Source organism: Pavona decussata, unplaced genomic scaffold, assembly GCF_977016875.1.
Source record: "Pavona decussata unplaced genomic scaffold, jaPavDecu1.1 SCAFFOLD_58, whole genome shotgun sequence".
Taxonomy (NCBI): domain Eukaryota; kingdom Metazoa; phylum Cnidaria; class Anthozoa; order Scleractinia; family Agariciidae; genus Pavona; species Pavona decussata.
The window spans coordinates 260,607-274,950 of record NW_028145480.1 but is presented as its reverse complement, the minus strand read 5'-3'; the positions used below and the strand labels follow the sequence as shown (position 1 = coordinate 274,950).

At 38.0% G+C, this 14,344-nt stretch overlaps 1 protein-coding gene across 1 annotated transcript; it reads right to left on the bottom strand.

The window, feature by feature from the left end:
- Positions 1 to 1,754: 1,754 nt before the first annotated feature.
- On the bottom strand, positions 1,755 to 6,926 carry LOC146479455 (uncharacterized). Its single transcript, XM_085110279.1, has 3 exons — positions 6,848 to 6,926; positions 4,585 to 4,754; positions 1,755 to 1,974 (listed from the first exon to the last, which is right to left on the bottom strand). The coding sequence occupies exons 1-3, from the start codon at positions 6,875 to 6,877 to the stop codon at positions 1,755 to 1,757; spliced, it is 420 nt and encodes a 139-aa protein (XP_084966405.1). The 5' UTR covers positions 6,878 to 6,926.
- Positions 6,927 to 14,344: the final 7,418 nt, after the last annotated feature.

The window sequence follows — 14,344 nt, the reverse complement described above, 5'->3', positions numbered from 1 at the left end:
TGAAAATACATTGAACTATATGACTGTCTAAGGCCCGGTTTAAACATCGCATTTCCCATGTGCCGAATTTAATACCTATTTGGGTCGAGATATGCAAGCAAACATTAGTAGTGGTGTAAATGAAATAGGAAGTAGTAGTAGCAGAAGTAGTTGTAGCAGAAGTAGTAGTAGTAGTAGTAGTAGTAGTAGTAGTAGTAGTAGTAGTAGTAGTAGTAGTAGTAGTAGTAGTAGTAGTAGTAGTAGTAGTAGTAGTAGTAGTAGTATAGTAGTAGCAGTGTTTTGAGTATTGTAAGTGTCATAACTGATGAGCGTAAATTGAAATAAAGAATGACGTTAATTAAACTGTCGTGGGTTCGACTTCATTTTAGGACTGTTGTTGTTTCCTGGCTTCTCTGATCAATACTCGTAAGGACGGGCTAAAAATTACGCATGGGCAGCTTTCAGATTTAATTTGTGGCTTTAGCAAAATAAAAATGCTTTGCACAAATGCCAGAGAGGTGAAATAGCCTTGTTAGTGAGTTACGGCAAGGCGTTGTATCACGCGAGGCCGTTTATCAAAAGTATACCAGTCAGTTAAGGATTGAAACAAACCATTTCCCTTCGTCGGACGGATTCTTCAGCGAGCCTATTGAGCATGTCCTGAACCTGGGATCTGTCACGTGATTCCACGTCACTGTACCATTCACCAGTGAAGATGAGGCACGCTCTCTTTTTCAAGCATAACGTACATCTCCAGTGGCCCTGTTTAAATCAACGGCAGAGTTAACGTTCTTCTCATTTTACATTTAATGGCTTGCTTCAGACAATGTATGAGGTAACCAAGACAACATTTTATCAGAAGTATCCAACTGCTCTCATTTTTCATTGAAAAAACCAAAGAAACAAACGAGACACAACAAGAAAAAACCGACAAGAACAAATAAATTAACAAGAGCTGGCTAACGTCCTGTGTGCCTATAGCAATTTTCAGAACGATTTTTCTTCCAATCAAACTGACTGGCTGTATCGACGAGTCTTACCACCATAATGGTATCTTACAAATGCTTACTCATTGGTAGACAAGTTGTGGCCGTGTTTCGACAAAATAGGCCACCATAGCAACAGTATAACTTGTTGCAAATACCCCTACTATTAGCTTTCAGTAGTAATAACTCAAACACGAGCTCGAGGACCCGCATTTGTTATTATGGGACCGTCTTGATCATGTTTAGGCATGTTATGATGATCGTTTGATACCATTGTTGTCGTATTCAACTAATAAAGAGTAGTAGTATTGATCCATCGAAGTATAATAGCTTGAAAATGTTGGGAGCCGGTGCCAGCCACCTCAGTAGTTTAAACAGAAACTGGCCAAATTCAATGTTTAAATTCGTCGTTGGTTCTTTTGTAAAACAACGAAAACAACAACAAAAAAGAAAAACAGCAACAAAACAAAACAAACAAAAAACAACAACAAACAAGTAAACAAGAAAAGCACGAACTACTACTACTACTACTACTACGTTACTACTACTACTACTACTACTACTACTACTACTACTACTACTACTACTACTACTACTACTACTACTACTACTACTACTACTACTACTACTACTACTACTACTACTACTACTACTACTACTACTACTACTACTATTACTACTACTACATGCTACTACTACTACTACTACTACTACTACTACTACTACTACTAGCAAGTTAGTCACCAATCATGAACAGATATGACAAAATCAGAGTAATTCGCTATAATGTTAGTCCGTAGACAAATTATTTGGTATGGTTCTTACTTGATCTCTTTTTCCACATCTGTGACAGGTCTTTTTTCTGCACTTCTCACACACCAGAACCACTGTAGACGCTACTTTGACCTTAAAGCAGATATTGCAGAACTCTAACATGGCTTTCCGAGACAAGCCACGGGATCTCTGGTTGATTTGTTCTTCCATATCTTTGATTTCCTGCTCCAGTTTTCTGAGTTAAAGGAAAATAGAACCATAACATGTTACCTTACGGCTGCTATTTAGTTTTCAGCAACTTTTTAATACTAGCGAATTTTGCGTCTTTTATGATGAATTGTTTGTTAGGTATCACATTAATTTCTCCATTTTGTACTTTCAAGTTTGAATAAGAACACTGAACGGTGAACACTGAACACTCTGACAAAGTTTAATAGCTCAAATAATCTATTTACATAAATCTTGATCAATATTCCACTGAATGAGAATTCTTAATGCATGATATTCTTATTTCAAAGTTTAAACTGCGCAAGTTTAAGTTGAGCACCAGTTTCGCCATGTACCACAGTTCTGATTACCATTTCTATGCCGATGACACACAACTTTATCTGGCATTTAAAAGCGAATGTCCCAAAGATATGGCATGTTGTAAAGCTACTGTCGAACAATGTATACGTAGCATTGATAATTGGATGTTGACCAGTAAGCTTAAACAAAACCACGACAAGACGGAACCTCCTTCTTTTACTTAGCTCAAAGTATCGTGTAAGGCCTCCCTTAAGGCATGTTTACAGAAAAAAATGGAACGGTTCGGACAAAAAGTAGAACGGGTCGAATCATTTCTTTCGTGTTAACTACACGTACCCTACATTAACCCGAGCCGTTTTTTATTTCCGTTCACCGATAGGACCATAGGCGCCCATGGTCCCGTCGAGGAACGATGCAGAAAAAAATTGGTTCCGTACCCATCTTTTTCGTTCTTGTGCATCGTGCGAACACTTTCGTTCTCGTTCCAGTTGCTTTTTCTGAGCCAGCACCGTGTTCTTATCATTTGTTTACTCTTTTTTGCGTGCATTTTTAGCTCCACTTTCTAAAAATATTAGAAGATTTCTTTCAAGAAAAGGGAGGGAAGAACTAAACGAAAAGAAATGCTTAACTAAAAGGGTTTAATGTTTGGACAGATGAAGAAGCTGACATTTTATTAGATTTAACTACCTATCTAATATAATGTCAGCTTCTTCATCCTTCCATACATTTGTCTGTATAGCGAACCAGCCGTGAACTGCTACTAAAAATAGTTCGAGGGAAAAAATACAGGGAAATGCATGGAAAGTTCAAAACACGACTGGACGCTTTCTGGCACAGCTATATCCCTCATTTTTTTTTCTTACAATCCTTTTCCTAGTGCCAAAAGTTTCCAATTCATGAATTTTTCAGAAGCGATGTTTTATGAAAATTATTTGACATCGGATTTCCATACAAACCGACTGTTATTTCATGACGTGTTTGCCTACTCGTCAAAATGGCGTCGAAAACCGTGATAAGGCCCATTAGATAATTACAATTCGCTGTTGTATGGACTTCTAAAACATCCCCTGTCCAGGTTGCAATCGGTTCAAAAAACTGCGGCTAGAATAACCAAGTTTACTGGAAATTAGATCATATAACTCGTATCTTGAAGGAACTTCATTGGCTACCTGTTCGCCATCGCATAGCTTATAATTTTTTTAATTAGTTTTTAAGGCTTTCAATCGTCCCGCCCCTTGTTACTTAGAGTATTTACTCCATTGCAAAACATCATGTCGCATGTTCAGGTCATCGTCTCAAAGACTTTTGCCCGTTCGAAGTGCTCGTCTTAAACCATATGGGACCGTGCTTTTGAGGTAGCTGCACCAAAACTGTGAAACAATCTACCTTTGGATTTAAGACTATGCAATTCCGTAGATATTTTCCAAAACCGTGTTATCTTTTTAAAATGGCTTTTAAACGGCGATTTTTGTATTTTCTTTTTCAGTTAAAAAATAAGCCTGTGTTTTTAGATAATCTAGTTTTTAACTTAATATTTATTCGTTTTAGCATATTTTATTGTAAAGCGTCATGAGCAACTATTGATTTAGCACCATAGAAGTATATATACAGTGGAACCTCGATTTAACGAAGTCGCGGGGAACCGGCCAAATTTGTTCGTTTAATCGAGGGTTCGTTATATCGAAAACCTCGATATAACGAACTTGAGGGGAAACGACCAAAATGTTCGTTAAATCGAGGTCATAGTTAATGATTGATTTGTAACACAGGTGACTTCTGCCACACAATTTCAATGCAATTTTCGTCACCCAGAAGTGCCGCGTTTTGAGATGCAATTTATTAAGCATGGTGGCTTTCAGTAGCAATTATTTTCACTTTTGAACAGACGCGTAGCTTTTTTTTTTTTTTTTACAAAGAAATGACACTTTCAGAGTAGCGATTTAAAAGTGTTGACATTGTAATTCGTTATATCGAGGTAGATTTTACGTTTGGGCTTCCGGATTATGTTCGTTGTATCGAAGAATTCGTTATATCGAGGTTCATTATATCGAGGTTCTATTCCATACATTTTACTGTAACTTTGGCCGGGACATAGAATATCGTTCGTTATATCGAGGACTTCGTTAAAAAGAGGTTCGTTAAATCGAGGTTCCACTGTATTGTTGTTATTGTTATCTATCACAGAATTGACGAGAGGAGTTAAGCTGATAATTACAATACCACGATCCGTAGAACATTTACACAAAACAGTGGTAGAACGAATGGGAACGTTGTTAAAACTTCCTACCGAATAAACACCAATACAAGTTGACCATACCTTTTTCTTTCAGCGTTAATTTCGTGAAGCACCCATTGTCTCTCAAAAACCTCTCGCAACGTTGACATCTCATCATCTGACAAGAGTGTGACGTCAATATCACCTAGCAACGGCATCGTGTTGGAGTTCTCCTCTGGCATTTTCGCACCGTTTTGGTTGTTGTTGGTCGCCTGTAGGTTTGTTTTAAGTTATTAAGTGACTAACGTTCAAGTGCCTACGTAAACTCTACTATATTATATGTCTTCGATAAAGTGTTGATAGTAAAACGCATTTCCGTTTATTTTGCTATGCAGAGCTTTATGATTAGTTAAAAAAGTTGTGCTACTTTCTCACCCAGATAGATTACCCTGAGTAAACCCAATACCAATCTTGACTTACTCGCAACCATTTTCCTTCGCTCGACACTTTTTACATGTATTCGCTTCGAGTTTAAGGGGCAATCAGGGGTTACAATTTTCATGAATATCCATTCGAAAGACCTAAATGGCCTCAGAAATTTCGGATTGAATTGTAACTGAGAAACACTGGCGGTTTCTGTCAGTGGTAATGTCATCACCTAAATCTTTAGTAACATTGAGAAATAAATTCGTTTTTTTTTTTCAAAGGGACAAAAATGTCATCAGGGGAGCAAACAAGGGGCGGTTAGGGTTTTCGGAAAAGCAACTGCAGTTCGTGAATCCTTGGAATAAGGATTTGTTCACTAAAATGTCCTGCGACTAAAGAATCCGAACGAACCAGTCTGAGTACAGACTTATCCCCCTGAAAAGCCCGAAAACAATCTTGGAAAACAAACATTGACAAACAACCTTGCGCATGCTGGATGCATGCCTCTGAGTTTTGATTGGTCCATTAGGCTGTTTAGGTTTGTCATGATTGTGTTAGCATGATTAGTATGGGTTTTTGCTTAACTCAATTTAAAATCGCTCTACCATGAACTGTGATTGGTTTAAATAAGTCTGCGCCACTCAATGAACTAAACCAATCGTAACTTTGTTATCCTTGGAACCGATTACAATTATTTTGCTTTTAGAACCTGCGAATTCTGTTTGGTTTTAATCAGTTTTATAACGTAACTAGCAAGATTTATTACTTAGTGTTTGGTGCTAAGCTGTGACACACTTAACTGAAAGATCACTGCTCTAAAGAATTGAATATCATCAAACATCATGCATTTTGAGTGTATGGGAAAAATTTAGTCAGGCCGTTTAAATGACAACTTCTGTGTAGCATTTTCTTGGAGTGCTGTTTGATTTTTTTCAGTTTACAGTACTGTAAATTAAAATTTCAATTTTTTATTGATTGTGGAATTCATAGGAATAAGATAGCAAATAAAAATTATAAAATCGGCAATGAAAATTGTAGTGAAAATCTACGGATTTGCTGTAGTTCCATTCACTTTTTTAAGATTGAATTGTAAGCTAGAATGTTGAATATTATCCGAAAGGAAGAGAACCGGAGTAGGCAGCAAAAAAGCTCTAGGGTAAGGACGGGACCTCAAACAATATATGACGGCAAATTCGGAAATCAAACCCGGGTCATATTGGTGGTATTCGAATGTTCTTACCACAGCGCCATTCCTACTCTCCTTGAGCCAACAAATTTCAATCACGAATTTTTGTTTTTGTTTTGTGTGTAAATACTGCAAAAATATTGACTTTAATTCATGAACATTCTCGTTCTCCCAAACAACAGCCGTATCAAGACCACAAAAAAGATATTTGACTTCAAATTGTTTTTTTTTTTACCATTAACAGTGTTTAAAATGGCACTTTTGACTTCGAGACGCTCTCTGATGAAAAAAGATCACCCTTCAGAAATTAACATCTTACTTGTCCATCGCAACTTCATATCAAGGCGCCAAGAGAGACATTTGACGTTGAAAATTCATTTTGTGCGTCATCTGTATTCAAAATGGTCGATTTTCTTTGAAAACGTTTTATCAAAACATAGCGGATGGTAAAATAAGTCTGCACACCACGCATGAAGAAAACAATAAACAAACCTCTGCACGGTATTCGCATCTCTCATTTTGAACAACCCGCCGAAAATAAAATACTAGATACACTAGAATTTGCTCGGCAAAAGTAGATAAAAACATCAAATCACTAAATAATTAAATAAAAACAGTATACATCATCAGCAAGGGGTTGGATAATGCATGTGATAATCTGTTTTTCTCGAAGAAACTAATTTCGTTCAAAAGCCTCGATCACAACCAACCATTACGAATAAATGTACAACGCACAGAAGAAATATTTCTTACCTTAAAATGCCTGGTGAGTCGGGCCCACATTTCGATTCTTTAAAGAAGAGAAATGCAACTCGGTATTCTCTGCCGTGAGGCGAGCACAGTACTGTACAGCCGAGGTACACTTACTGTAACTAACGTACGACATACACAATACTTAAAAACATGTGTGAAACCTTTAAAATGTGCAGGTCATCTGGTGGCACACCTTAAAGTGGTGACGCAGATGTGAATCACATCAAGAACGGATGTGTTTTGACCATTTTCAGATCGAAAAACAACCCAAACATGGGGAAAAACAAGGTATCGTCATTCAGTATACACCAAACTAGTGGATAGCGTTTTTAGCGTGCTTTGAGTGACTGCTCAAACTCTGGAAAGTTAACAAGTATTCCACGAGCGTTCGTTGGATATGAGGTGATCTAACCAAAAAGGTACGTAGCGCCGAGTTTGCTATAATCATTCCATATCCAACAAGTGTAAGTGGAATAATTGCTTTATTAAAAACATTGCAAGATCACGCGGATTTCATTTTGCAAGAGCGACCAGAAGAATTTACTGCCCGCTCTGGGCCTTTTGCCCTTACTGGTCACATGGTACAAAATCAACCATACTGGACGGCAAAAGAATGTAGTAGATTCGAACGCAAAGGAATTCCAAACAAAAACAAAACTGTAAAGAAAGTTCTTCAGAAAAACACGTCAAATGTTTTTAATGAATGCGCACAGCGATCATACAAATGTGAATTAAATACAACGTTTTCCAACGGCAACTTTCCCCGGGAAACGTTCTTCGATTAATTTATTTCTTTATTTCTTAAAGATTTAAACAAATCACTGTCCAAAACTATTGTTATGTTAAGGCCAACATTTGCAAGTCTACTTAAAGTAGAAGTTTATGGTAAAGATTCGTAAAATGTTTCTTCCGCGGCTCCATTTTGCAAACAAGAATCCGGATTAACAACAACCCGGAATTTTTCCGCTCTCGCCTAAACCAGAGAAGCGTCTCGGCTAAAACATCACACCACCTCCTGTCACGAAATTATCAGCCTTACCTGTCACACAACCTACTCAAGTTAGGGAACTGGTGATAATAAGTTTGTTTGAAGAGGACCCACCCTTTCCGGGGTAGGGGGGTCATCGGAGACACCACCTATCTCAAGAACATTAACGACGAAATTTTATTGGCTCTAAAATTTGAGTTGACACAGAAATATTTAACTAACAAGAGTCAGCATTACTACATAAACACGAAAAGTGAGGTTTTAATCTCATTGTCTTTTTTTTACTGCAGGATAGCGGGGTGATTATGTAATAACGACACCAACTGTTGAGGTTGAGGAAGGGGGGGAGGGGTGCAGGCAGAGACCACCATCTGTTTTGTGGTTCGGTGGGTCCTGTTCAAATATTGTAGTTTTGACCACTTTCCCTTTTATTTTCTACCCCTGGAAAGTATGAGCTCATTTTGTATCCCCACAGGTCACTAAAGCGTAATATAAGAGTTTCTATGGCATTAAAATTCGATCGAAAATTAAACAACAATATTCCTTCGAAAGCCCACAAAAATTGCAATCAAGTCTAAAAATGCTTACCTGGTGTGTTCTGCTGTGTTTCCATGGCTTCCAAGAGCTTCCAAACGCCGTTTTGAGCGGTTTATCTCTCTGCGGCTGCTCCATGTTTAACTCTGTACTATGTAAATGAGAGGATTGAAAATCTTGAAGTCCAATTTGAATGAAATTTGACCTATCATTTGAGGAGAGCACTTTGAAAACCTCGCTAAAACTCACTTGAAACCCAACTACATGGTTACCTTCCTCACCATATGCCAAGAAGGATGATGCGCGGTCCTTTCGGAGCAACTCATTCTCGGAGAAGTTAATTTATTGAGACACAGGCCTTCGTTGAAAACAAAGTTGAATTCTAACCGGGCGCCATTTTTGCTGCAGAATGGTCGTGTCGCTGGAATGTCATGAGAAACTCACGGTCAAATCTAGGTCCGAGTATTAAACTTTGTTTGACCGGGGGAATAAACTTTTGGCTTGCAACAAACTACAAACACCCCCTCCCGGCTAAGTGTAGTTTTTTACCTGCCAGCCTTGCCTGACGTGACAGCCGGGAGGGGGTGTGTGTAGTTTTTACAACAAGCCTTTTCTTCTTATTAATTTTTTTTTTCAAGATAAAAACGCAGAGATTTTATTGACGTATTGATACGAAAACACGCCCACCTACGTACTATACAGAAAAATACACAAATTCACGGAATGCGGGTCTTTGCTTTTTAATTTGCGTAAACAAAAAACGCTAGAAGACGTCGACTCTAGCATTACCTGGTTTCAATCAATTTAGTCTCTGAACAACATCCCAATAGACCAATTTTGATAAACAGTCGACTCCCGATAACTCGAACCCTCGCTAACTCGAACCAAAATCAATTTCCGACTTCCGTTACACATTTACTGTACTCTCCGTTCGAGTTATCGAGTTTCGGGAGTCGACTGTATTAAAATTCTAGCTTGGCTACGAGGCTTAGGGGAATAAAATAAATAAATTATTCATCTCTGAACCTCATGATCAATGTAATTTTTTGTTGTTGTTTAAATTTCCCTTAGCCTTGTAGCCAAGCTAGACTTTTAATATATCGAAATTGGCCATCAGAACTTCAAATTAATTTACAATCATAGCGAACAAATTTACTGATAGTCATAAACACTTCTATTACGAGTGATGAAAATCAACGATAACCTGTTGTTATTAAAACTGGGTGTAGAATAAAATTACATGATTTTTGTGTTGGGTGGGGCTGGATGGAAAAACATATTTTTTTCTATAACGAATACCGACTTATCAATAATTATACAATGAACAGTGTAAAACTCGCGTTGTGATTGGTGGAGCGGAGTTTGTGATTAGAGTAATTTTGATTGACGTCATCCAGTGGTGTGACCAGCGCACGTGATCAGAGTTTAGAGTCCATCCAGAGTGACTGGTCAACAAAGATTTGCAAACTGTTTTTGTGAGTAGCGGACAAACTTTTCGCAAGAAAGGAAAACTGTCCGATGAAAAATTGGGCAAAGACCGTTGAGAGTCATTTCAACTTAGTTGTGGCGTGACAAGGAAGGAAAAATTTGCCCAAATTTGTCGCCGATAGAAATCCGGTAATGGCAAGTAATCGATTACAAATCGCAGTCAAGCGACTTACATGCTGTTTTATTTTGCGGTCCCTCCTGGAAGAAAAGTTAGTTTTGAAAATATTGCTAGTGAAATTCTTTCGGATTATACTCTAATTAAGAGTACCACAATTGAATGTGCGTAGTAGTATAAAACTGAGTTTGCTGGAAAGTTTTTGACTCATCTCAGGCAACGCGATGATCGCTCACAAAATGTGTTGAAATGTCTTATCGTAAAGAACAAATATATTCCATTTTGCCGTGGGTCTGTACTCTAATAACGCACAGTGGACGTCAAAACGTGGTGAGAACATCAGTCACGCTACTTGCCTGCGGCTCGTAGCGTACCTCTATGTTCTCTTGCCTGCGGCTCGTAGCGTACCTCTATGTTCTCACCACATCATCTGTGCGTCATTAGAGTACAGACGCACGGCAAAGTGGAAACTATTTGTTAATGATGCACAAACAAACTGTCTCTATGCCCATATATGGTCACGGGACTTTCAGTATTGGTTGGAGCTTCGGAGTTCACCATATTTGGACGTGAGCTACAAATTAAGTCGCGGATATCAACACTTTTGTAGTTTTTTATCACAGGATGATGTTAATCCCGGCGGTATAAGCGTTACTGTGAATTATGAATGAGGATTTCAGGCTTCTAATGTGTGCCCCGCAGTTGTTGTTACTTTGGCTAACCTTGACAAAACAAAAACATCAAAGAGATCACGTAATGCACAGTCACTGGGTATGTTTTAAATGTTCTGAATCTGTTACGTAACGTTATGTTCAGTGAACAAATGCTATCTGATGTTTGTAAATTTCCCTTGTAAAGCATATTGATAATTCACGAATAAAACATATAAAATTGAAGAAATCAGTGTCTAATGAATATCCGTAACTCGGATAATCGAGAACCTTCTCCTAATCGCCTCCGGCACCAGCGTTAGAACCAGAACCGGCTCCGTCCCTTGGAGCTGCAGATGGTAATTTCATACAACCGAGTTATCCATTCAATATTGGGTTTTATCCTGTTTTCTACGTCTCGTTTACTCTTTGTTTTAATTTAACTTTTTTGTTTTATAGTTAAACTGTAATAGTTTCCTCTATGGTTTACCTACCGCTCATATCCATTGAATAAGCTGCAACGCGTGCAAAATGCAGCTGCCAGGCTGATTTGTTCAACTCCGCGCTTTAGCCATATTTCTCCGGTGTTATTTTCTTTACATTGGCTACCAGTCAAATTTAGAATTGATTTTAAGATTTTAATAATTACTTTTAAGGCCATACATGGCCAAGCACCTGATTACATTTGTAATCTCATTAAGGTTAGGAATTTTTCCACCTATGGTCTTCGCTCGAATTCTGAACTTTTGTTAGCACCACCATCCACGAAAACGAAGAAGACACTCGGTGACAGGGCTTTTATTGCTGCTGCACCATCACTCTGGAATAAGCTGACGAGTGCAATAAGGGACAAGGAAATCTCACACGTTTTAAGTCCAAATTGAAGACATTTTTGTCTAGAGTTGCTTACAATACGAATAGCTGTTGATGTAAGAATTGTAAGAATTGTAAATAACTATTGCCTTTGGTCAAAAACATTTTTGCTACCCAGACACAAATTTTGCTTCCGAAACATATGTTTCCCAGTTTAGTCACCATGAAAGCAATGTTGACTAGTTTCCAGTGCTGCTCATTAAAAATGTTTCCTAGCAACAAAGTCAGTTTATTATTATGCGCATGGGTGACCCTCTGTTTTCCGAAACAATGTTTCCTCGTTTAGTCACCGGGGCAGCAAAACAGTTTGTTTGCTTCCCGCTAATTTAGCCATCACGAAAACATAACAAGAAACAATGTTTCCGCAATAATGTTTCCTAATTTAGCCAGGCCTTAAGGCGCATTTAATCATATCCACATGTTAATTTGCGCCACAGAAATATTACTTATTAAATTTGCATGCTTTCTTTGGCAGGGTCAGAGTAGTTTCGCCAGTTCGTTTTTATTTTCTCTTTAATTTCTTGCCGTTGCTTAGTTTGCATACCTCCGTTGTGTTGTCCGGTATTCTACTGTTCATATGTGTGTGTTCTCCTGACTGACGACAGCTTTTGTACTCGGTAAATTTAAACATACCTAGGGACTGTGCATTACCGACGTAATCACTTTGGTTAGGGATTCAGGGTTGGAGATGATATACAGATTACGTTGTGGATATCAACACTTTTGTAGTTCTTCACAACAGAAAAAGCATTACTGCTATTTTTTCTGGTTTGGTTTCTGTCAAGAGAGGATCAAGGTTGTTTCTGTTTTATCGTACCTGACATATATTTTCGTCCCACTTTACGTCTACTTTATTGGCCGCTCATTTGACGCTTTTAACTTAAGTAGCTCGACACTTTGGGGTTATTTTAGCTCGTGCGGTGTCTTTAGGGTATATCACCTTAGTAAACGCTACAAATCCTCCACGATTTTGTGACGTGACACTGTTGATTTTCGTGTTCCTTACACTTTTGCCGGGATCGTATAATGCTCTTTACGATATTTGATCCCGCAAAACGCATACCGAGAAACGAGAATCAAGTATGTTACATCACAAAATACTCCAAGCTTTGTGGTACATCCGCAAACGCTACGAAGTACAGTTAACTCCCTATATTGCGGAAATCTATTTCAGTGAAACGTCTGTACTTTTTATTTTCCAGGCATTTGGCTGCTGTCCGTATTATCGGGTTGTCCGTAATAGCGAGGTGTCCGCAAGGCGAGAGTTGACTGTATTTCCGTATTTCAGGGTCTTCAACACCCGCCATTTTGAATTTCGAGAGGACCCTGGAGACGAGGTTGGTTCAGCCTCGTTCCCAGTCGTCCTTAGCACGCGCGGTCGAAGGTAACAATGATCGGGAAGACGCGCTCGCCAAATGACTTATAAGAGTTTTTAAGACCGCTTATTTGACCCACTATTTGGCCATAAAAAATGGTGAGTATTACTGAGAGAGGTAATGGAATTAATTAACCCATCGATAGACGCGGGATATCAGAGCTGAAGTTTCCAAAATAAAACACTTTCTGATAAAGAGGACAACGTCTGAAAATTGACTGAGTTTTAGCCTTCTTATCTAATACCATAAGTGGTTCTTGAGCCTAAAATCTGCTCGATCGTCATAAAAATTTATTATTCGAACGGCTTACAGTTTAAAAGAAAAAAAATCTGTAAGTAGCCCTGCAAGTGTAGTTTTAAAACATCTCGATTTATGCCTGTAGACTTATTTGTGCTTTATTTTAGCCGTTTCAAAACACAAATGTATCTTAAAATCGCACCAACCTAAAAAGTTCAATGCAGTTTTAGAGTGTTTTGTTACAACGATAAAAGACATTTGGACAGGTTAATGAGAAAGTGATAAGTTTTATTTTTCTTCATATTACAAAAAAATGCGAGTGACTAAAATCAGCCCGTAAAAATTGATTCTTTACTTACTTGAAAACGCTCAAACAGATTTTTTTCTAATTTCGCAAACAAGTTGGCTAGGTTCAGTAGTTCAAATCCTAAACGTTTCGTTGTAAAGTGCCTCACTAGATTTCGAGTTTATCGACGTTATTTAAAATGAAGGGCTTGGCGTCATCGTTGCTATGGTAACAGCTGTCGTTATTAATGATTATCTGTGCCGATTACAATTTCATTCTGAGTCCTTATATAAAGCTGTAGTTTATATATTAAAGGTGGTTTTGTAAGCAGATTAATAATAATCACTGCCTTGAGATAAGTGAACTGACAGCTTCCGCCATCCAAACTTTCTCATTTCGACGTTATCCTTGTTTTGAAATAAAAATAGGAATCTTCTTGTCAAAGGAGTTAAAAATGTTATTACTTTGCCCTTCCTGTCTTTACGGATTTACTTCCTAACTCGATAATGGTAGTCTGTCAAAGATTCTACCCTTATTGCAGGTGGCGTGAAATTTTAGCCATGAAATCGAGACTAAATTCATTAAGGAAAAAAACTCATAAGTAAACTTTAGCATTCGAGGAAGTCATTTGAAAGCCATCGAAGCTTGCCGTTTTTAATTAAGTTCTACCGATGGCCAATTTCTGCGTTTTCAGGAATCGTACTTTCTGAATCGCAGAATACATACGTTGTTCCCCCAACTAAAAATTAGAATAATTCATCGTTTTCGGGTTTTAGTACTGATTGGATTAAAGCTAAATTAATCTTGCTGACTTGATATCCATTTTTCTAATTTTTCCTACACACTTGAATCAATATTGACGCTGACATTTTCACGGAAGCTATCTGTCTTTGTTTATTACATATTTGCGACTGACGAATTATCCGGTGGACCGCTTGAATTTGTAACCT

Bases quoted from the DNA above. Each gene is read 5' to 3' on its own strand.
- LOC146479455 (XM_085110279.1), bottom strand. From the start codon at position 6,877: ATGTGGGCCCGACTCACCAGGCATTTTAAG. The intron at 4,755-6,847 runs GTAAGAAATATT...ACAAACCTACAG, and splicing joins GACTCACCAGGCATTTTAAG to GCGACCAACAACAACCAAAA. The intron at 1,975-4,584 runs GTATGGTCAACT...CCTTTAACTCAG, and splicing joins ATTAACGCTGAAAGAAAAAG to AAAACTGGAGCAGGAAATCA.